The 22,098-nt window shown below is 40.0% G+C and overlaps 1 protein-coding gene and 1 long non-coding RNA gene across 3 annotated transcripts in view; one reads left to right on the top strand and one right to left on the bottom strand.

Moving 5' to 3' along the window:
* Ptpro (protein tyrosine phosphatase receptor type O) overlaps nt 1-11,753 on the top strand; it is a 220,963-nt gene extending 209,210 nt beyond the window's left edge. For both annotated transcript variants that reach the window (XM_040280959.2, XM_005331877.4), the window contains 4 exons: nt 2,270-2,424; nt 4,523-4,658; nt 9,343-9,463; nt 10,447-11,753. In XM_040280959.2, coding sequence (XP_040136893.1) covers nt 2,270-2,424; nt 4,523-4,658; nt 9,343-9,447 — 396 coding nt within the window. In that variant the 3' untranslated portion in view covers nt 9,448-9,463; nt 10,447-11,753. The remainder of the gene's footprint in view (nt 1-2,269; nt 2,425-4,522; nt 4,659-9,342; nt 9,464-10,446) is intronic.
* Nucleotides 5,963-17,563, bottom strand: LOC144364920 (uncharacterized). Its single transcript, XR_013423060.1, has 2 exons — nt 17,468-17,563; nt 5,963-6,382 (listed from the first exon to the last, which is right to left on the bottom strand). It is a non-coding gene; the product is annotated as an uncharacterized LOC144364920 (long non-coding RNA).
* Between the last annotated feature and the right edge of the window lie 4,535 nt (nt 17,564-22,098).

Genomic DNA, 22,098 nt, shown 5'->3' with positions numbered 1-22,098 from the left:
AAGTTGAATAACAATGTTTTCTTATAAGGCAGTTACAGTGGATGCATGCATGCATCTGGTACTACAGTGCCCCCTTTTGTCCATAAGCGTGCAGAATCTAAATTTTAAACTTCACAATGAAGGTTAAATTGACCAAAGAACATTGTACTGTGCTAATGAATGTATTTTTCTATTTGTTTCATATATTGTTTATGCTATTCTTTATATCTCCCAATATTGATATAAGTAAACTTTCTAAATACAACAAGATAAAATTACATAAATGAAGAAATCAAGATATGAGAAATTTAGGGTGGCTAAGTAAGATAATATCAGAAGGATTTTCTCATTTAACAAGAAAGTAAGAGAGCAGCCACAACACACTGCTTGTCACTTTTCAGTACCAAAATTTGGCATGAGCTAAGAGTTAGAGACTAAAGATTGGCAAACACATATTGGTGTCCAGAGTATGTGCGCTATGCAGAAGATAGAGCTACTGCCAATTCTAGAACACCTGTCCTGCTTCTATGGAGAGACTACTGACAATTTAATGGATTTCTGATTTTATATCACCTTTCACTTTTTAACTGAACACATATATACATAGAGATATATAATAGTATAAGTCATAAGCTAATTGTCATCAGTACTTGAACATGGCTAGCATTTTTGTGAATATTTCTGTGCAACCCAAGTTTTCTAGTGACTGAGTATATTTAATTCTTCATGGTGTTGAATGCTTGCTATTCTGTGTGATTCATTATGCATGAGTTACTTTCTTTACTCTCTTAAGACAGGAGTGAGGAACAGCCAGCATCTTTATAGCCTTCATGCTGTGTGTATCTAAAACAAAGACCTTGAAAATATCTAGGGAGGCATTGCATGCTACTGTAATGTATGGCCTTAGGTACCAAGGGGACAATGTGGTTAAACTGATGACATTGTACATTTTATTTATGCATTTGCTTATACAGATGCAAATTTTGTTCTGCTCAAGACCTCTCAATTTTGCTCTTTGCAATTCATTTCTCTTTGACATACCTAAATGTAAACTGTAGCTCCCAAACCCACTTACAAGTTGAGCTGTGCCAGGTTATAATGTATTATTCCTCCCTCTTACAGCATTCCGGGCTCCTAGCAAGTTTAGGGGTAAGATATGAAACCAGATTTTCACAAAGCCTGGATTTGAAATCTTCTGATAGTTGAAAACAAGAGGAGAATAAATCATTCTTTCAAATGAGTGTGGACCAAAAAGAGTGGATCTTAAAGGACTCACATCCTAGTTAATATGTATTCAGAGGGAACAGCAAGCTATTTGATGGGCAGGTTAATATGAATAGGAGTAATAAACAAAACAGATTGACTCACTAGAGATTCCCAAAACTAACCATATGAATGATTGAGCAGGTGGTAATTATGTAGTGGTAGAAATGGTAATCACATCTAACCATCCTTCACAAACATTATCACACCATCTGTATAATGATTTGTTATTGGTATCTTAGGCCCTTTTCAGGTAAGAGAAAAACCAAAACTCAGCAAGTTTGTCTGGGGTCAGGTCTCTGGTATCATAATTCAAGACAGAGATTCTCATGTAAGTGATTTTTTGACAGCGTATTCTTGGGTAAAGCTGTCAGTGGTCCAGGAAAGCAGAATAGGGCAGGGAAGAAATCACATCGTGTTGTGAGTTCACCTATAGTCTGACTCAGCCCGATTCCATTGATTGTGCTGGGACATGAATGGCACCATATTGATGTTGAATTTTTGAACACTGGCATCAGTCAGTCATTATCTATGGGCTGCTTTCAGCAGGAGAATGCAACCTCTTAGGCATTTTCCCATGAGGCAGCTCCCTGTAGTGAAGGACCACTATCAAGAGAAGGGTAGAGCTCTGCGGAAAGAAGCAACTGGAAAGAGATGCACCGGACTGGCAGAAGGATCTAAGTAGGGCACCAGCAGTACCTTCCACAGTGTTAATTCTCTGGCAAGGCTGCTGCAGCTTCTAAATGGCAGAGCCTGATCTGCTTAAGCTCTTGTCCTTAACTACACAAGCATGGATTTGCCTACCTGTCCTATTATTGAAAACTTTATACAACTAGTATTGTTTTCAGGACTTACTTTGTGCTAGACACAGTGCTTGGAGCTGGAAAAGGAAATACACTGACCAGGAGTGGAATGTCAGTGGTTCGACCTTCTTGCGCCATGAACTCTTGATCTTCAGTGGAGGTCTGGGCCATCCTGGCAGTGGGTTGAGACATTAATGCTTGTTTTTTGGCTTTTTTCCCTAAAGGCTGATGAGATGCAGGATGTGATGCATTTTAATTACACTGCATGGCCTGATCACGGTGTGCCCACAGCAAACGCTGCGGAAAGTATCCTGCAGTTTGTACACATGGTCCGACAGCAAGCCACCAAGAGCAAAGGCCCCATGATCATTCACTGCAGGTGACCTCATCAGATGCATTTTCTGTTCAATATCAGGGGTTTTTAAATAAATGAAATAGCCCATCATTTCATAATGTGCATCAGATTTAATAATACATGAATTGTGATTTTTTAATCTGTGGTTACTTGATGTCTTACTATATATTAATTGTTTATATTGTGGGTATCTTTTTATATGTAGCCTATGATATTATTATTATTACCATTTCAGAAGAAAAACAAACTGAGGAATACAGTGGTTAAAGGATTTATACAAGTTCATTCAGCTAGAATGAGGAGGGGATTAGGATTCAAATCTAGGCACACAGGTTTCCAAAGACCATGCCTAGATGTCATATTATTCCCAACAAGGATTCTAAGGGGTTGTAACATGGATAAATATAAGGTCAAATAATAAGTAGCTTATAGCAGTTCAAAACAATATAAGTAGACACAAAATCAAGAAGAGGGAAAGAAAAGATTAAACTATTTGGCATATTAAGATAAATATATTTGCTATGCTTGCTCTTCAATTTTGTTTCTAAATTTCCAAACAGCTAGCATGAAAGGGGTCAAATGATTCATTATGTTGTCAAAAATCAAGGTTCACATTAATTCAGTTACCTTTGAATTTAATCTTCCCTTCCCACCAGGTGAACTAAGTTCCATCAAAAACCATCTCTATGACACAGAATTGGTGTCAAATTTTTATGCAACCTCAAAAGATTCTACCTCTGACTGCATATCAGAGGTAAAAGAGGGATAAAGGTGTTAAAGGAAACATTGGCAGCTGGACCCATGAGAGCAGTTAAATCTATAATCCCAGATCCAGCATGTTGGTCTTTGTGAATTATTAGAATGGATAGGCTGCGAGAGAGAGAGAGAGAGAGTGTGTGTGTGTGTGTGTGTGTGTGTGTGTGTGTGTGTGTCCTTGGTGGGGAAATGCTTCATAAGCTACTAAGTTTCTCTTTAGGGAGGATATCATTGCTGTCAATCCACCTCTGGCTTTCACAGTTTAAAAGCTGTGTGTTAGCAGATGAGATCATCTCTTCTCAAAATGGTACTTTGCAAGAGCAGAAAATAAAGCTGCATGACCATGGGGTCAAACTCAAATAATTCGTTTCACAGCAGCTAGCAGATTCGGTGCTGGATGTGACTTTACAGGTGTCCATTCGGTGTCGGATTATTTTATCTGAGAAGTCCCAGGAGGGAAGAGTTGTTGTCTAGTAGAGAAAGCAAATTGGGCTCTGAACTCAAGGCTTTTAGTGTTGGATTTTTCTCCTAGCAAATTCCACATACATAAAGTTAGATACTTGGGCCAATTGTGGTTTCAACTTTCTGTTTTACCAAAATTTCGTCATAATTCAGAATGTAGAACCTTTTTGCACTTTAGTCTATGAATGATCAGAAGAAAAAAAAAAACTGACTTTAACCTATAGAATTAGGCACTGTTGTGAGCAGTGAGTTGACTGGCACATATCAGTTTAGTTCTATCCATACTCTGAGCCCTGGGATCTGAGGACCAGACAAGACTGGGCCCAAGTATTTAACTTTATGTATTTATTTTAAGGCAGTTAGCTAAACGATCCCTGGGAGAGGGAGATTGAAGCAGGCTTAGGACCCACTAGAAGAGCATGTGTGCTGCGAGGAAGGAGTGAGATAGTGAATTGAATTCAGTGTTGAAAGTGCACAAATCGCCATGACCCCAGACCTACAGCCAGGGCGTGGACATCTCAACTGGACTTTTGAGATAGGCATGAGGAATACAACCCAGAGGCTATTCATGAGATAGAACATCGTTAATGTGTTCCATTCCTGAGGGCAGGGACCAGTCAAGGTGGAATCATTACTTTTCTCCTGAAACAGCCCAGGGGAGGGATAGCCAAGGCTGTGCAAACCCATATCTCCTTAAAGCGGGGAACAATAATAGTCAGAAATATGACATTACCAGGAAAAGCCGCCACAGCTGCAGTCTCAAAAGTCAGTTAACTGGAAAAATTTAGTCTGCTTTTTTCACAGTGATGCAAACATTTTTTTTTCTTTTTAGAAATATCTAATTTATTTCCAACAGTAAGGAGTCACTGTGTGAGTAACTTATGGTGTGAACCTTCTTTTGCAGTGCCGGCGTGGGGCGGACAGGGACATTCATTGCCCTGGACAGGCTCTTACAGCACATTCGGGATCACGAATTTGTGGACATCTTAGGGTTGGTGTCAGAAATGAGATCATACAGGATGTCTATGGTACAAACAGAGGTAGGAACACAATCAATATATACTTTTTCATGTTCCCTTGTCTGAAAACTTAACTATTTTCACCCACATATTTCAAAACAATTGTCTGGATTTTCTTTGCATCTGCCTTTCTCATTTTCTTATTGTATATGTTTCAAACTTCTTCAAGATAGGAAAGAAATAGATATCAGCCCTAGGAAAGTGTATGGGGTTCCACTTTTGCTGGCGTCATATGCCCTTTATGTGGATGTGTTTGCAACAGAGTAAAACCTCTTCCAACAGAATGCAAGTTCGTGAGAGGCAATCTGGGGAAAGCTGTCTGATGGAGACCACAGAACTGATGTGATTTAATTCACATTTGAAATGCTAGAGTGGTTCAATAAGCACCCGTGGGTGCAGAAACCCAAGTGTAATTGTTTGTTCATAAGCCTAGTCTCCCAGCTGCACAAGCAAGCGACTCCTTAGCTTCAGGCAGACAATGGCTCCTCTCCTGGAGGAGTGGGTGGGGGAGGAGGACTTGCAGAAAGGAAGGCAGCCTGGCCTGACCTCTTACAAAGGGACTAAACCCTGCTTAGGACTTCCTCATGCTTTTCTCACCCAACACCACTAGGTGTCAGAATGATTCAAAAAGCCCCAAGTAATGGCTGTCTCTCTAGCTCTGTGTGTTTCTCCTTTTCAACACTGTGCACTTTTCTTTCCTCCTACCCTCCCAAGTTCATCTGAGCAAAGCTTGGCATACATATTTCAATGTGTTTATTTCCCAGTTGCACCAGGATTGCACCACATTCAGAAGTTTCATTGTGAGCCCAGTCAGTCTCAGGCCTGCTGTCTTCTAATTTGTTGTGGGGACATACACATCACCTTGTTATCACAGGTTTTAAATGTCTGGTTTCCAAGAGAAGCCCCTTACCTAGCGATTAAATAGTACTTTATTAATCAATCCATACTTTGAGCTTTCACACCCATAAATTTACATCCTAATATGTGATTAAAAATTTCCATTATATACATATATAGAATATTATACATTAATATATATTAATCCCCAAGCTTCAAAGGGCTACTTCTTATTTTAAGTATCTTGGATTTGATGGATTGTCTGCCCCAATTTGCTTAATTCATACCTCTTAGGACTTTATAGACTCTGATGATAGCCTGTTTGCTTTTGATTTTTTCCCAACTACAGAATCTTAATCTCTTTTTAAAAACTACCTTCACAGAGCAGACTCTTCTTCCCGGTCTCAGCTCCATTAATTTTTCTTCAGTGTGATAATCACACAACACTAGAGCAGCCACATGGGGCTTTCTGCAAAGGCAAGAGAATATTTTGTTTTCTCCCATTCTTGCCCCAAATTTTAGACGTCTGGTTTCTTTGTCTATGGCAGCATTTCAGGTTGACATCTCCACAGAAGCAGTTTTTTTAAAGCATGATATACCTTCCCTGAACTTTCCTTGGGAAATTTAAAGTCAGCCAAGAGGGCAGAGGTTCTCCAAGTTACTCATTTTCCCAGCTGTTCAAACTGTACCCTTGGGTCCCTTGGGATTTTGCAATGGATGCTTTCCAGTTCCTGTTATTTATTTGTGTCTGCTTTGCTAGTTATATCTAGAACATCGTGTTCACATACCTTTTATTTTTCCTCATTCCTCTGCTCTTCAGGGTTCAAACCATATTTTTGAATATAAGTTGATTTATCCAACATTGTTCTTTAGCATATTCACATTCAAATCCTGCTGCCTTTAATTTACTAAAAAGAACAAAAAAAAAATGATTCTTTTCCCATCAGTCACTAATGATTTGCAAGAGGACAGAATCACCCTCCAGTCATGACCTGTCTTTATGTGCACAATCAACCCAGGAATCAAATACCATGTTTCCTCCCATTGATGGTTTCCAATTTTCCAACCTTTTCTTCATCCATCACCTTGACCCTGCCACTCCAACCCACCCTAAAATGGTAGAAACCACTAATTAAATCAGCCACATCCACGGGCACCTATTTACATGCTGTTTTTGTTGAATTTTGACCTGCCTTCTTTCTCACCTCACGAGATACACCTCGGGGGCTTCTCCACACAGATAGGGGGACAGTCTAAAAGACCTCAGCTGTACCACTGCACAAGTCGCACCACTCTCAAAGTTCCATTTCTCAGCTCTAAAATGTGAATGACAGTTTTCATGAATTGTTATAAAATACACGTTAGGTAAAATGACGGAATCTAGATGAGTGCCTTGAAACTGAAAAGTGGAGGGGCATTTCCTCTCTTGGGCTCTCTTCTACTTTTATCAAACATTGGGTTGATTTTGTTTCCTTTACCTCTAATAGCCTCTCCCTGGAGGTCAGTGAGAGTGTTGCTTTGAGCAGACTGTTCTCCCTATGGGCAGCTTGAATTTCCCAGAGACTGGAAGGATGTGTCTGAAAATAAATAGGTTTTTATTTGCTTTTCCTGTCGTGTTTTTTTCTTTTCTTTTTTCTTTTCTTTTTTTTTTTTTTTAACACAAAGTTTGGCCCCTGGGTAGTTACAGAGTGAGAGTCCAGGAAGTCTCTGGCCTTCTGTCTTCCCATGTTGACTTAACACCAGACACAATTGGAGTGATGTGCGAGATCCTCCGAGGGGGAGCTCAGTTACTGCTGTGATGCTTTCCAGACCTGAGGTAAAATGTGTCCCGGAAGCTTGCTGAGAAAGACAGAGCAGGCAAGGTTCCAAACCAGTGAGGTCTGAGGTGTTGCTTTTATCCTTTGTCGGAAGCTATTTACACAGAGGCTTCTTCAGCCCCTGCGAACCTCTTGACTGGATCTTATGTAGAGGGTAAGATATCTAATGAGACTACTTAGAAACTCCAGGAAATAAAGAAAGAGAAAACTAAGAAGTTACCCTTATTTCAAGGCACAAAGACAACTAACCTTATATTTTGGTGATTTCATCTCAGCTTTCATTCAAGTGTAACTTTTTGCCATATACATACATATGTTTTTTTATATATCTATATATATAGATGTATACACATATGAGTGTGTGTGTATGTATATGTATACTTGGTACTGGGGATTAAACCTAGGTGTGCTTAACTACTGAGCCATATCTCCAACCCTTTTTATTTACTATTGTGGATACAAAGTCTCACTAAGTTGCTTAGGTCCTTGTTAAGTTGCTGAGGGCCTTGCTAGGTTGCTGAGGCTGACCTTGAATTTGCAATCTTCCTGTCTCAGCCTCCTAAATTGCTGGGATTACAAGTGTTTGCCACTTCACGCAGCCATATATATATATATATATACATATATATTATTTGCAGATTTTTCACTTAGCATTTGACAATGTAGATTTTTCACTTAGCATTTGACTATGTATTATATCATGGATTGCCTAAAATTCTATAAATCTCATTTTAAATACTGTTTCATTATAGGTACATCATTGCTTACTTAGCGCTTTCTCCTTTACATAAAACATTGAATTGGATATTTTCCACTTTTTATTATTATCACACTATGGCCTGCATTTATACAATTTATTAGCACCTTATTATTTTTAGCTCCACCAACAATAAGTAATAATGACTGCTTCAGGACACTCATCATCATTGAACTGTTACCCTTTTCCCTCCCTAGCTTTGCTCACTTTAAAAAACAGTTGGGAAAAAAATAGCTGTTTTAATTCATATTTTATTTCTTGACCATTTTTGTTCATATTTTAATATTTCCTCAGTTTACTTCAAAAATCACTTAATAGTCATAAATTAAATGCTAGGAATTAACAATAAAAAGACATAGTACTTGCCTTCCATTAATATCCGGCCTAGTGGTTGATAAACTATACTTATCTGTCTACTTGCATGTATTATTGATCTATGTGACTTTTTAACAAAAATAAAGTTATAAACATTTTGTCATAATTTTGGAAAACATTTTTATCTCCTAGTTTCTAGTTTGACTTTAATTTTATTCTTCTACCATTTTTTTTTTGCACACAGTTTGGAATTTTTATTTGTAATTTATTCATGGCTTTTAATTTTAGAAATTCCTTCTGATTATTCCTAGAATAATCATAGAGGAATTAACCTATAATAACCTTTCTTTTGTATTTTTATCATTTTATTTATTAATTTTGTTGGAATTTATTTCAGTATATAGTTTAGATAGAAACAATTTTTTTTTCAAAATAATCTCATGATTAAGTGATTGCATATTAATCACTTTTAGCATTATGTAGTGATGAGCTAACATAATTCTTGGTGACTATAATTGATAATACTTATTATTTACTTGAAATTTGCTTAGAAAGTAGATTTTTAAGTGTTCATATCACCAAAAAGGAGGAAAAAAAGTACCTGTGTGAAGTAATGCACATGTGTTAATTTGTTTGATAGTAATAATCCTTTCATGATATCTGTCAAATGACCACATTGTATGTCTTATTATATGTACTTTTTATTTATTATACCTCAACAAATCTAAGAAAAGACATTCCAATCAGGGGGGAAAAGAAAGTAGTGCTGTCCTAAGCTCTATCATTAATTAAAAGACTGCTTATAAGTGATTGTCTTAAATTTTCTAGTTATACACTTATCTCTGCCAATAATGAAAACGGTTTCCTTTTACATCAGATCCTGATCATTAAAACTAACATAGTAATAAAATGCATTATCTTTGCACATATCTGCATGAAAATGTCTTGCTTTGAAATCCACTTTTGTCTTTTGCTCCAGGAGCAGTATATTTTTATCCATCAGTGTGTTCAACTGATGTGGATGAAGAAGAAGCAGCAGTTCTGCATCAGTGATGTCATATATGAGAATGTTAGCAAGTCCTAGTTCTGAATCTGGAGCAGTAAGTAGAGAAGAGCCCATCACAGGTGCTCTGTCTTAGAACAGTAGGAGGGGAGGGGACGGCATAAGTCATAAGGTAGCAGTAGTCATTGGTATTGGCATTAGTAGTCTTTTATATTCACACTAGTCTTTGTGTCCAAGTCTCAGCACACAGGGAGAAACAAATACCATAGCATATCTTTGAGCTTTAGTTTGGGGGTAGCAACAAGCAGGAACTTCTGCAACCCATGATGATTTGAGCTCCATTCCCTCTGTCCAGAACCTTAAACCATTCTGATATTGGATACATGCTTGCAATTGAGGGTTACTACTCTGTCTACCCAGATATTTTGTTCCAATATTTATTGATTACAAGGGTCATGTAAGGATTACACAGTTACCTAAACTGGAATGGACACTCGAAAAAAGAAAAACGGTATTGAAAATAGAGTCTCAGGATAGAGGAGTCTGAAAAAGCCTTTATCTCACCTATTCTGTGAGTATGTACTTGAGAGCTCAGTGAAAACATCAGTAACACATTCAATTTCCTGAACACAAACTGCCTAGGAGATCATATTTTGGATGTGTAATTTTGGGTGAGGTAACAAGTAAGCAGACTATTTAGAGCAGTAAACAGGGTGTAGGTGATTGTAAATATGCTGGGGCTGGGGGATGACAGAGTGGGAAGAGGAGTCAGCGCACTGTGGGAGAAATATTGCAAGGATAGAAAGCATATGGGTCAGTGGTGGCAGAATAGGATTAGCATTGTACCCCTATATCCATCGAAGAAGATGCAGAGGCAGCATAAATAAGCAGGAAGGATAAAGAATAAGGAAGGACAGACTTAATTTCAAATAGAAAGAGACATTCAGACACACAGAAAGGAGTCATACAGATAAATTCACATCCACACGGGCTGTGGGCTGAGTATAATGAAAGCTCATGGTAGAGTCAGGGGGAGGTTGCTGGTATCCAGGCTGCTTACTGTTTTTCTCTCATTCACAGGAGAGGACATGATGTGCACCCATCCTCCCTTGCTTCCAAACTTTTGGGGGGCCCTGATAGTCATTTTGCTAAAATGAGCCCCAACTTTGTAGTATGTGGCCAAGGAGATAATTTATCTCATAGAAGCACCGGGAAGACTTAGCCTTAAAGAGCCTACAGTGTCTTTTGGACTCTTTCACTTCTGGACATTTAATGGACCAAATTCAACAGATCACCAGAAAGGTCAAGATGGTCTGCAAAGGGCAGGAAGTAACAATACTTCCAAAGAGTTTAGCTGGCCCTTTACTGGTTGGGCTGAGTTGCTTTTTTTTTTTTTTAAGTGCAATAATTTTTGTATGTGTGTGATTTTTATCAGAAAGTTGAATTGTTTTCCGCCTACACCACTGATCAACTCCATAGCCCAGGAAGGAACAGACATTATTAACATTCAATTTACCTCATTACTTAAAAGAGGCATGGCCACACAGGAAAAAAAAATGATTATTCTACTTGAAAGAAATTGAACCATCAATCTCTGTATTCCAACCTTGAAACTGCTAGATCAGGAATGGGGAGGGTGGATGAGGAAGAGGCAGGAGTTCTACCCGCAGATCAACCATGTATCATTTCCTATTCCAAATATGAAAAACTGTACTTCAACTTCAAAGTAGAGTAGAAAAATATTTGTCTTAATTGTTCTAGTTCTTGATGGTTTTCTTCTTCTTAACAGTTGGGTGTTTTCCTCCTTGGCCCTTCGGGACTAGTGTCACAGTCCAGGTTCCTTTTCAAGAAACCAGATCTGGTTCCGAAGAGTTTCAACTCTGATTATAAACTCCATTGCTGTCTGAGCAATCTTGGTGCCTAGAGTTTGCATTTCTTTTTCTGTTGACCTGCACATTATGTGAGAGCTCTTCCTCTGAGAAGTATAGGCAGTGGAAATGCACTTTCTTTCCCCCCAAAGAGCTGGGAACTTAACAAAGTTATGGCAATGAACTGCAGCATGCTAGGACAATTATTTGGCTACATTCTTTTGTAATATTGTCAGGCGTCTCTGTGGATTCTGGCAGAGATTTCATTTTGTTTTGTTTTCTTTTGGGTTGTCAGTTTCATTTTTTTTTTAACCTGTGTAACGTGTAACATTCTATTCTTTGGATTTTGTATAATTACAGTACATGATTGTGTATCGTGACATGAATACTGTCAAAATGGACATTGATGGCATTGTGAAGCCTGTTATTTTGTGCCACTTTCCGAGAAATAAGAGGTAAAGGTGTGGACTAAGGAAAATATTGAGTTGCAATTAAATACAAGCTGGCTGCTTCACTGTGGCAATGTGGCCCTCCTGAGCCTTCCTGGGTGTTCTTCCAGGAGGTTTCCTGCCTCTTTGTTTATCTGATCATTGCCCCTTCCCCTGGCTTCCTTCCATGCCGGATCGTCTTCACGAAGTCATGGATAGAATCTGAGTTTAATATTTCATCGGTGACCTTAGCGTTGGTAAAGGATGCCAAATGAACAGCTCTGCACCCCACCGACTCTCATCACTGAGAAAGCCTGGCCACAGCAGACCTTGGCAAAGGTCCTTGCGTGATCCAGCCAACAAGTCTCAGTTTCACCTGGTGGGGAGGTTGGCAGAGGAGGTCCACACATGGTGGGTTAACAGCTTGGGCTCTGGGGGGATTGTCAATTGTTACTCACCGACTTCACTCTACTTCTTGTTTCCCTGCTGCCATTTCCTCCTCTCCTCACCCCACGCCTTTATTTCCCCTTGTGGACACTTTAGAACAGACATGATTCATGGAAGGTAGTGAGCCCACGTGTGACATTCTTAGATTCTCACCCATGGACAGGGCAGGGGAAGAGTGTGGGAAGGGCGGACGCCATGGATGGGTAAGATGGCAACACATTGTCCGCACTGCCAAGGAGAAGCTTACAGAAGCCTTGCAGCCAGGAACACAACTTCCCATGAAACCAAGCATTTCATAAATATTTCATGTTTTTCTTGAGCACCTTTTCACAGTAGGGATTAAATAATGCCAGATCAATTTTCCCAGAAGAAAAGAGGAGGAATACAGCGTTGAGATTGAAGACTCAGAGTCAAGACTATAGATAGAAAGGTCCCATGGAAGCACTGGTTTAATTCCTTCAGAGGTTCATGTCGTCATCACTCTGTTCTTCACTGGGGTCCTCAGTTTATGGTGGGAAAAGGATCCATCTAGCAAAAGACTTGGGCTTTCATCTTGATAATGACTTTGAAACTTTTCTATGCTTAGTCTCACTGAACAAACTGTGGAATGATCTAATAATAGCGCTATGTTTTGTAGGTATGAGTATTGGACATGATCATTCATCCAGAGGTGCTTTGTATCGTGTCCTCTTCTGTACCCTAGCACTACTCCCACCATCTGTTCCCACCCCAGGACACAACTTTCATATTCAGTTGGGAGGCTTCCAGGGTCTCTGTATTATTAATTCGTTTTTTTTTTTTAACCATTTGAGTAATACTTGGTAGGGAAAAAAAAAAACACAGAGGAATTTGCATATGCAATTCACAAGAGCCTGTGTAACACCAAGAAAGAGGTAAAGACTTTAAAATGACAAGATATTTGCTTCTGAGTGCTGTTGAGATCAAATTCCTTGACTGCAAAAGACAATTTGTGCAGTTGAAAAACTACTGTTAAGATCTAATTTACAAATTTAAAAATCAACACCAATATATCCATCACTGTTCATTGTATAATTTTATTTAACTTGAAAAAAAAATAATAATGAATGGCAATTGTTTTTTGTACAGATTTCTAAGACAGGGTCTAAATTTTCCCAGTGCAAATTTTAAGTGAAAAGGGTACTAAGGTATTTTTAATGTCAGGCTTTTAAATGTTTCTCCTTTCCTAAAGCTGTCCCTGTCCTCAGAGGGTGACATATCTCTCAAAGGAGGCTCTGATGTCAACATGAAAATGAGGCTTTGGATCTGAATTTTTTTGCAGGCCACATGATAGCTGCTTGCAGGAGAATTGGGTGTTAGCCAAGGAGTTAAAGTTACTGAGTCCAATCTTTTAAGAGCCAAAATTCTCCCTGCTTTCTAGCAAGGATGCCTTCCTTTACACCTCGGGAAATGCCTGATGCAATGTACTTCAAATAGCTGGCTGGTTTCCTAGCACACAGATCTCTAGGCTGGCACTTGGCACAGGGATAGAGTCCAGGAGCCATGCCCATGACTGAGTATGACATTTGCTTTGGCCAAAAGGGTTAGAAAGCAGCAAAAACATGATAGGCACAACTGCAAACTTCTACACCTTGTTCTCAATAGCCCCACTTAGGTGCATCTGAAAGAACGCCATGGCATCTCTGACCCCTGGCCTTGCAGAACAGTAGGGTTTTTGTTTTCAGTCTCAGTTGGTGCTTATCGTAAGCCCTTATCCTGATGGTTCACTTGATTAAAGATGGAGTACAGTGTTTAGCTCTGAAAGCTGCGTGGTAACAGACATGAACAGACTGAAGGTTGTCCTGGCAGGATCACCAGAACCTTTAGAAATGTGGGGGAACAAGAGGTCACTGTAACAAATCCTGGGAAAACTGGAACTAGTAAAACTGGAGTAAAGAGACATTCGCTCATTCAATCACCCCTTCAGCAAACATTTATCTAATCACGTAGAAGGAGTCAATCAACCAGCTAATGAATGATTTCCTGACCACTTGCAATATGTTAGGCACTATGGTGAGCTCAAATGGAGCCATATGCTGGCTTCTAAAAATACATTAAGAATCAGAGTTTCCCGGTTGTTGGAAGGACAGGGAAAACATTAGTCAAGTCTTTCCCAACATTTTCTTCCTATATCTCCCAAAGTGTTGTCAATTTATCTTCTGGATATGCCCATATGCTTTCTTTTTAGTGGCTTATATGACAGAACAATGGTACCTGTTGCCCTTGATACTTTTCAACCACCAGAGACTCTGACATGGTCCATCTTTCTTGATCAGCATCAAAAAGGTAGTCCTACTCTCCCACTCAGAGCGGGACTCTCAGCCTCACATATCCCTGGCAGATGGCTCAATCTCGACTACTGAGCACACCCAGCATGGGGAATCACTGCCTCACCAAGCAGCCCATCCCTTCATTTTTTAGAAACCCATTTTCTTTCTTCTATTTATACATCCAAGGACATTACAGCATTAGGAATGTATGAATCGTGGTTCTCATGGGTATTACAAACTGCAAACCCAAGTCTACTTCTTCATCTCAGTAAAAAGGCAGGTGCTATGTGTGACACTGCCCATGGCTGCTTTGAACAGAGGAATGGCTTCTTTCTTGGCAGCAAAGGGGTGACATTGACACCAACTTTCAGGGGAGTAATGGCAATTTCTTTTTAATGTGCTTGGCTCTTCATAGACATATTCTCCTAACTTTGGAATAGAGTTATGAGGTAGGAATACCCACTCAACAGGTAAACAAGAGAGGCTAAGAGGCTGGGGGTATAGCTCAGGGGTAGAGTGCTTGCCAAGCATTTGCAAGGCACTGGGTTTGATGTTCAGCACCACAAGGAAGGAAGGGAGGGAGGGAGGGAGATAGGAAGGAAGGGAGGGAAAAGGCCAGCCAGCCAATTATGTTAAATTACAAAAATTATTGGGTCATATAGTGACAGAAGCAGGATTCCTGACCAAGCTTTGTCCAACCCCAGATCCTTCCCTCCACACAACTTCATGTTGCTTCTCATTATACTTATCATTAATAAGGTGTAACAGAATAGAATTAATTGCTTCATCTCCAGGTTATATGTTTAATATGAAAAGTAACCTGTCAAGGAATTTTGTTGTACCAGGGGCTGAACCCAAGGGTGCTTAACCACTGAGTCATATCCCCTGCCCTTTTTTATATTTTATTTAGAGACAGGGTCTTGCTGAGTTGCTCAAGGCCTTACTATATTTGAACTTGCAACCCTCCTATCTCAGCCTCCAAAGCCACTGGGATTACAGGTGTGTGCCACTGTGCCTGGCTTAACCTGTCAATTTGAGAAATGGTACTGTGTGTGTGTGTGTGTGTGTGTGTGTGTGTGTGTGTGTGTGTGTGTTGCTAGGGATTAGACACAGGAGTTTATGCATGCTAGGCAAGCAATTGACTGAGCTACATCCTCAGTCTGAGAAATAGTAACTTTCTAATCCTCTAAGAAAAGCATCTCATCCCAGGCACTGAGGAAGAGACTTGTGACAAAGGTGGATTTGACAAGGTCCCACATTCAAGGATTTCCCGTTCTAATGTTCTGGTATGGGAAGTCAGAAGTGAAAATAAGGGCAACAAGATGTTACAGATACTGTGATAGAAACACATCAAACATCCAAGGAAGGCCTGGGAGCCAGGGAGGAGGACATTGGTGGTATAGTAGTGAGCATGCTGCTGCCTTCCAATGCAAGCCCAAGGGAAAGACAGGTGATTTTTTTTTTTTTTTGGTGGAGAGGATGGGGGTCAAAAAAGAAAATACTGTCACATTAAACCACACTCATGACATCCATTCATTCCTACATTCAGCAGACATTCTTAAAATTCCCACTATATATCACTCACTCGGGTCCAGATGGTTCACCAATCATCCAACCCTGCCTCTGTCCCTTTACTTCTTGGTAAAAGTGATCATTTCTTTCTAGGACTCCATAGATGGCTCCAGCTCAGAGATCACTCAGAAGAATCCAGCGGATGCACTGTTAATACACATGTAAGACAGCTCATGAGAACTACACTTTCCAGAGCTTTGCAGTTCAGTTGGAGCCATGTGACTGAGTTCTAACCAATGAGATGGGAGCTTTCTGGCCCAAGAACCCTGGAAATCGCCAGAAACATCCCTCTCTTCTTCTCTTTATCCCTACCCCACACATCCACTTTGACAGACATGATGGTACCAAAAGATGGAAGGATCTTGGGTCCTTGAATGGGGAAGACCTTCCTTTCTTGGCTCACGATGTTATCAGGGAGGAGCTCTCTACCTGTGGTCCCTGGTCATCTGGTATTTTCAGAGTGGTCAACCTGCCCTTCATTTATGTGGCAGCACAAGGATATAGTCTTAATAATTATGTTTCTTCTCAGCCAAAATGGGAGTTTTTCAGGACAGTGGTGTATGACTTCCCAATAAAATTCTCATAAGATAGGTTAAAGATTACATAGTTTAGTACAAGGTTAACCCACAAGGCAAAACAAGGGCTCAGGGAAAGGCCACAGAAGCAATGAGGGTGCTGTCAATAACTTTTTAATGGAAATAAACACGTTCTTGCCCAGAAATGGTTTTCCTCCAAATTAGATGTCTCCTAATCTTGTTTTGGGTTTGTTTGGTTTTGTTTTTATTTGTTTACTTTTTTTAAAAATTGCTTTCCAAATCCTGTAACAAGGCCATTGCTTAGGAAACCTACTATAAAAATGTTAAGCTTTACATGCATCTATTGGTTCTGAATCAGAGGACTCTATTCCTACTAACAATGGGCCTCAGAGTAGTTTCACACCAATAAAAGCCAAACACACAGGGAGCCCTGAGGCTTGGCATATGGGGCAACACCAGGCAATCCAGTGGCTTGCACTGTGTCTGTCCTGGTGAGCTCCAGGGTTGTTGATTGAAGTTCAAAGCCAGCTGACATAAAATGGAAGAACATCAAACAATCCAAAGGGCTCTTTAAACTAGGAAAATTTATGAGCAACTACTAACTTCACTATAAATACAAAACAGATTTGTCTTGGAAGGAATCCTTCATGTCCTAAGCAAAACTGTATCACATTGTCCCTTAGCCAGCAAACATGAGAAGCAGTAACAGAATAGGGCCAGCAGTACAGCAGAGCAGAGCAGTTTAGAACAGGAAACTGTGAATGGAAAGAGACTGGAGCTAAAACCCTGTTCCCAACTGTGACTTCACTGTGTAATCTATGAAATGAAACAGTGTTGGTACTTTTCTCAGAGCATCTTAGTTCAGGCTACTGTAACAAAGTACTATAGAATTGGTGGCTTAAAAAGCAGAAATTCATTTCTCATAATTCTGGAGGCTGGAAATTCAAGATCAGGGTACCTACCTGATTGGCATGCTGAGGGCTCTCCTCTGGCTTCCAGTCTGCTAACTTCTCACTTTATCTTCACATGGCAGAAAGAGTGAGAGAGCTGTTTCTGGGGTCCCTTTGATAAAGACATTAATCCTATTCACAAGGGCAATTAATTCCCGAAGTCCCACCTCCTAATATCATCACAATTGGTGTTAGGATTTTAACCTACAAATTTTAGGAGGACACATTCAGTCCATTGAACAGGGCTTCAAAAAGGTAAATAGCATGTTTAAAAAACCAGTACCTGGAATAACTTAGTATATTATATGACCACCCAGTACATGCCAATCTCCCATGGTCTCCAATGCCCATCCTGGAGTTCTTTGATAAGTTTAATAAGAGCATCTGAAACTGGTACCTAAGCCAGGCTGACTCAGTTTCCCCAGGGTAACACCTAAATTCCCTTCCCTTGACCCCTATACTCAGAGTCACAGACCTCGCAATATAAATATGTTGTAGACATGTGGTACCAAAGCAGGAGCTGCTCCTCCAGATGAGAATCCTGGATTGCCAGACCTGGCTTTGAATTTCATTCTTTAGCAGCAAATGCATGAGCAATGTGTGTGTTTTATGTCCAGTGTATGCAACCCACATGGGAGGGGTTCCTTACAAAGCAATGCTGGGGCTGGGTTCACAGTGAAGATATCACAGTTCTGAAGACAATCTATGCAGGTTCACTGTACCCAAACTGTGTCTAAAAATCTCACTACTTCTAAGAGGAGGAAGCTGATTTGTATAAACCTTAATGTGCAATCATGCCTTTACTCAGAGTCACAGACCTGTGACTGTGTCGAGTTAAGAACAGAGGCTGGGAGGAAGAGGCACCACATGGTGAACGTCACTTAATCCCTCTGTGAACCAGTTTCCTTGTTTGTTAATGGGAGTAACAAGCACTTCCTCCACAGGGTTCTGTTGAGGATTAAATGTAAAGCCCTTGGCATGGTGCCTGGTGGTTTGGCGATGCTGAGTGGCATAATTTAAAAAGTATGGTTAAAGTCACAGAGCTCTGCACTATGATGCTTAGAAGCCCGGTGACCTTCAGAAGCCAGAGGTCACCTACTATATCTGAGCCTATGTTCACACACACACACACACACACACACACACACACACAATATTTGCTTTTTGGAGTTGTGTTAAATCTAAGAATTGGTTGTGTAAAGCACTAGCCAAGGGTCTGGCAGAATAAGCATTGAATAAATTCTATATGATTCTTTAAATCCATGAGTCTCTTTCTCTCAGCACATTTAGACCACCAAACCATCCTACTCTTTCCAGCACCAAGACATGCACAAGGTGAGTGTGCCTCTTGTGTTTCTCCATTCCCCGTGGGCACACTTACTCTGAGCACTCTGGTCCGGTTGGTTTGCTCCCTCCAACAGCAGTAATAACCCTCCATGCTAAATGCTACTACACTTGGAGTTGACAGCCCCATAAGAGGTGGAGGACTTATAGGCACATAAAATGTCCCCGAGTGGTACAGGAAACTCCAGTTGGACAAATGCTAAAAGAACTGGGATGCCTTACATCTAAATTCTGCCCTAGAATAAGACTGGTTTTGTAGATGAGGAAATAAACCCCTTTCTTTTGCCATTTTCCTAAGGTAAAATATGTCCACATTTATTGACTACAATAAGAGCTTGCTACAAAATATCAATGCTCCAACCTGCTCACCTTGCAAAGGGCAGTACTTTTTGAGACAGAAAACAGCCTATGGCAGTTGGCTGAGTCTGGGGCCCAATAACTCTGCTGCTTCTATTCATTTATGTGAAGTAAATCAGTCCTTTACCACCTGCCCCCTAGAAGCTAGAGGGGACCCTCTCCCCATAGTCACTTGCACTAAATGTGTACATATTGCCAGTTCTGGCCTGGCTATTCCAGGGACACTAAGATCAGTTAATTTTGGCCCTGATTTATTAGTATCTTAAATAATTTCTACTTCAAAACATTAATGTGGAACTAAAAGAGGATTCCAAAAATAAATATTCCTATCTAAACAATAAGAGGGTGTCCAGCTACCTGAAATTTCCCCAAGATGTAAAAGTCTGTTGAGACTAAGAGCTATATTTCCAGGTCTGACTGTTGCCAGGGAACAATAAGCACATAGTCAGCCTTCACGATTCCCTGTAAGGGTCTTCAGGGAGAAGGGAACTTATGGGGTCAGCAATTTCCAAAAGAGAATGTCTCCTTTTCAGCTTCATCCAGAGAAACTGATTCTACCTGTGGTATGAATACAGTGGTATGCTACATAAAATTCCATTAAAAAAATACCATTTCTGCTTAAATATTTTTTAAACACTGACCTATGCTATCTGGGAGAAAAGAAGATTTGCATGATATTTAGAAATCCAAGAAAACCGAGTCCAAATTTAGTTGTTCCCAAGTGACCCTTTTTACAAACCACTTAATCTGAGTCTTTAATTTCCTCATTTGTAAACTGAGGATATATATTAAATTAGCAGCATACACAAATTCAACTAATTTCCCTTAAGGATAAATGGGAGGGCAGAAAGCCTTAGTATATGAGTAGCTCAAGGTAAGAAACTATAAAATAGGACACACTGAAATACCCATAGACTTTTATTTCTCACGCATATGCGTGTGTCTGAACATTGTATGCACGTACATGTGCAATATGGATTATACCCAGATTTTCCATAGATCAAAAAATCTATCTGTTCACTTTTTGGAGATAATAGGAATGACCAAAGCTTAGGAAATTGTTTTCCACTCCAAAGCCATCTGAGAGAGAAAAGATTGTTTCAAGCCTTTTCTACCCAAGACAGCCCAGAAAAGGTGCAGGTATTGGGCCAAGTGACTATGGATGCATTCAGGAAGGAAAGAGCCCATGGGATCAGCCTGAACAGGACCATCTGGGCCTGGCAGAAGTCCTGGTGCATTGCCCGCCTCCTCCCAGCACCCATCTAAAGGCAATGTGCCTCTGGCTGTTTAAGAGCATCAGCTGTTCAAATGTCTCAATATACACAGAAATCCAGCACGAGGACCTCAAATCTCAGAACTCTTGATAGCCACATCTTCCCCAATTTAGCTCATCATCTGATTGCAGAGTTATTTCTGTTTATCTTATCAGAACTTGGCTATGTGAAATAAATCAGTCCTTTACCACCTGCCCCCTAGAAGCTAGAGGGGACCCTCTCCCCATAGTCACTTTTTTTTTCCATTTTGAACCTTTCTTTCACAAATGTGATGAGAAAAACCTGGGCATTTAGATATTACAAGATAAGCTTTTCCTAAGCATGCCCACTACCTATGCCCCCCAAACTGAGGACTTCCCCTAAAACTAAGCTCAGAGCCCTGGTGTTTTTCCTGTCTTCGACTCTGAGAATGGAAAGATCAAAGAAGTAAATAAAGAAGGTTGTGAAGTGATGTGGGAACAGGTCTTGAAAATGTAAGAGAAGAGAAGGGACTGGGGAACCAAGAGATTGAAAAGAGAATGGGTGAGAGAAAAAAAGACATAGGTTTAAAATGGAATTCCTGTGGGGGACCCAGAACTGAATACAAACCCTTCTCTGGGCATCTCCTCCAACCACAGCTTTATGAGCATTTTGTTTGGTTTGTTTTAAATAAGGAAAAGACTATCCAAGAGAAAGACTGTTTTCCCTTTTCAATTCATCCCAAGGGGGCATTTATATAACCCTACAAAGATCTTTCATGCTGATATTAACTTAAAGGTGTATCCTTTGGGAAAAACTAAATGTCACAAACATAAAATTACAGTCTCTGACAAATCAGTACTGCTAGTTTTAGAATATAATTTTCCCCCAGGAGATCAATGAGATAAGCTGCAGGGATAAATTGTAAAGCAGTTCTTTAGATTGTATATTTTTTGAATACCTCATTCTTAAAGTAGACATTAAGTGTTTACTGAATCAACATTGTCTTATGCTGAGAAAAAAGCCTTCACATAAACTCTTTTATTGAATTTCTAGAGTTCTCTAATATTGTTCCAGTTTCCTTACGCAAGCATTGAGAAACTGGCGAGAAAACCCAACCTAGGGATATTTCTACCCAACCCTCAGTATAGCCCCTATACATTTAATTTTTAAAGTGAATCTTAAAATTTCCTATAATTTTCTTAGAGAAAAATATGAAAAAAGGAGTTTTTTAAGTAATTAGAGGACCTCTCACATTAGTTTCCCATGACCTAGTGCCTATTAAAAAAGAAGGAAAAGAGATAAAATTCTATTGACTACTTTTTATAAGCAGACCAAGATCACAATCTTTAGAGTAAGAAACTCACTGGCTCTCTGCCCAGGGATATTCCCCAACTTCAGTGCAGCAAGCTAAGACCCAAGCAGAGCAAGTTAGTTCCAATGAGCTGAGGAGGCAAAGATCAGAGTTCAGGATTCTAGAAGCAGCTGAAATTTCTAAGGAAGGGGTACCAGAATGGAGGGATTGGGCAAAGAGTGGTTGCAGAAATTGGTGAGTCTACTGTGAATTCTTGACACAGGGAAACATAGCCCAGAGTTTATCAGAGAGTGTCTGCTTCAGGATTAATAATAGAATAGAGCTGTCAGAAGCCCCTGTGTTGGGGGACACTGCGGTCCAATCCAGAAAGAAAGAAGAGACTTATTTGGCACCTT

This window comes from Ictidomys tridecemlineatus, chromosome 6 (assembly GCF_052094955.1).
Source record: "Ictidomys tridecemlineatus isolate mIctTri1 chromosome 6, mIctTri1.hap1, whole genome shotgun sequence".
NCBI lineage: Eukaryota > Metazoa > Chordata > Mammalia > Rodentia > Sciuridae > Ictidomys > Ictidomys tridecemlineatus.
Note: the sequence above shows the minus strand (reverse complement) of the source record. Positions and strands in the feature narration are given on the sequence as shown.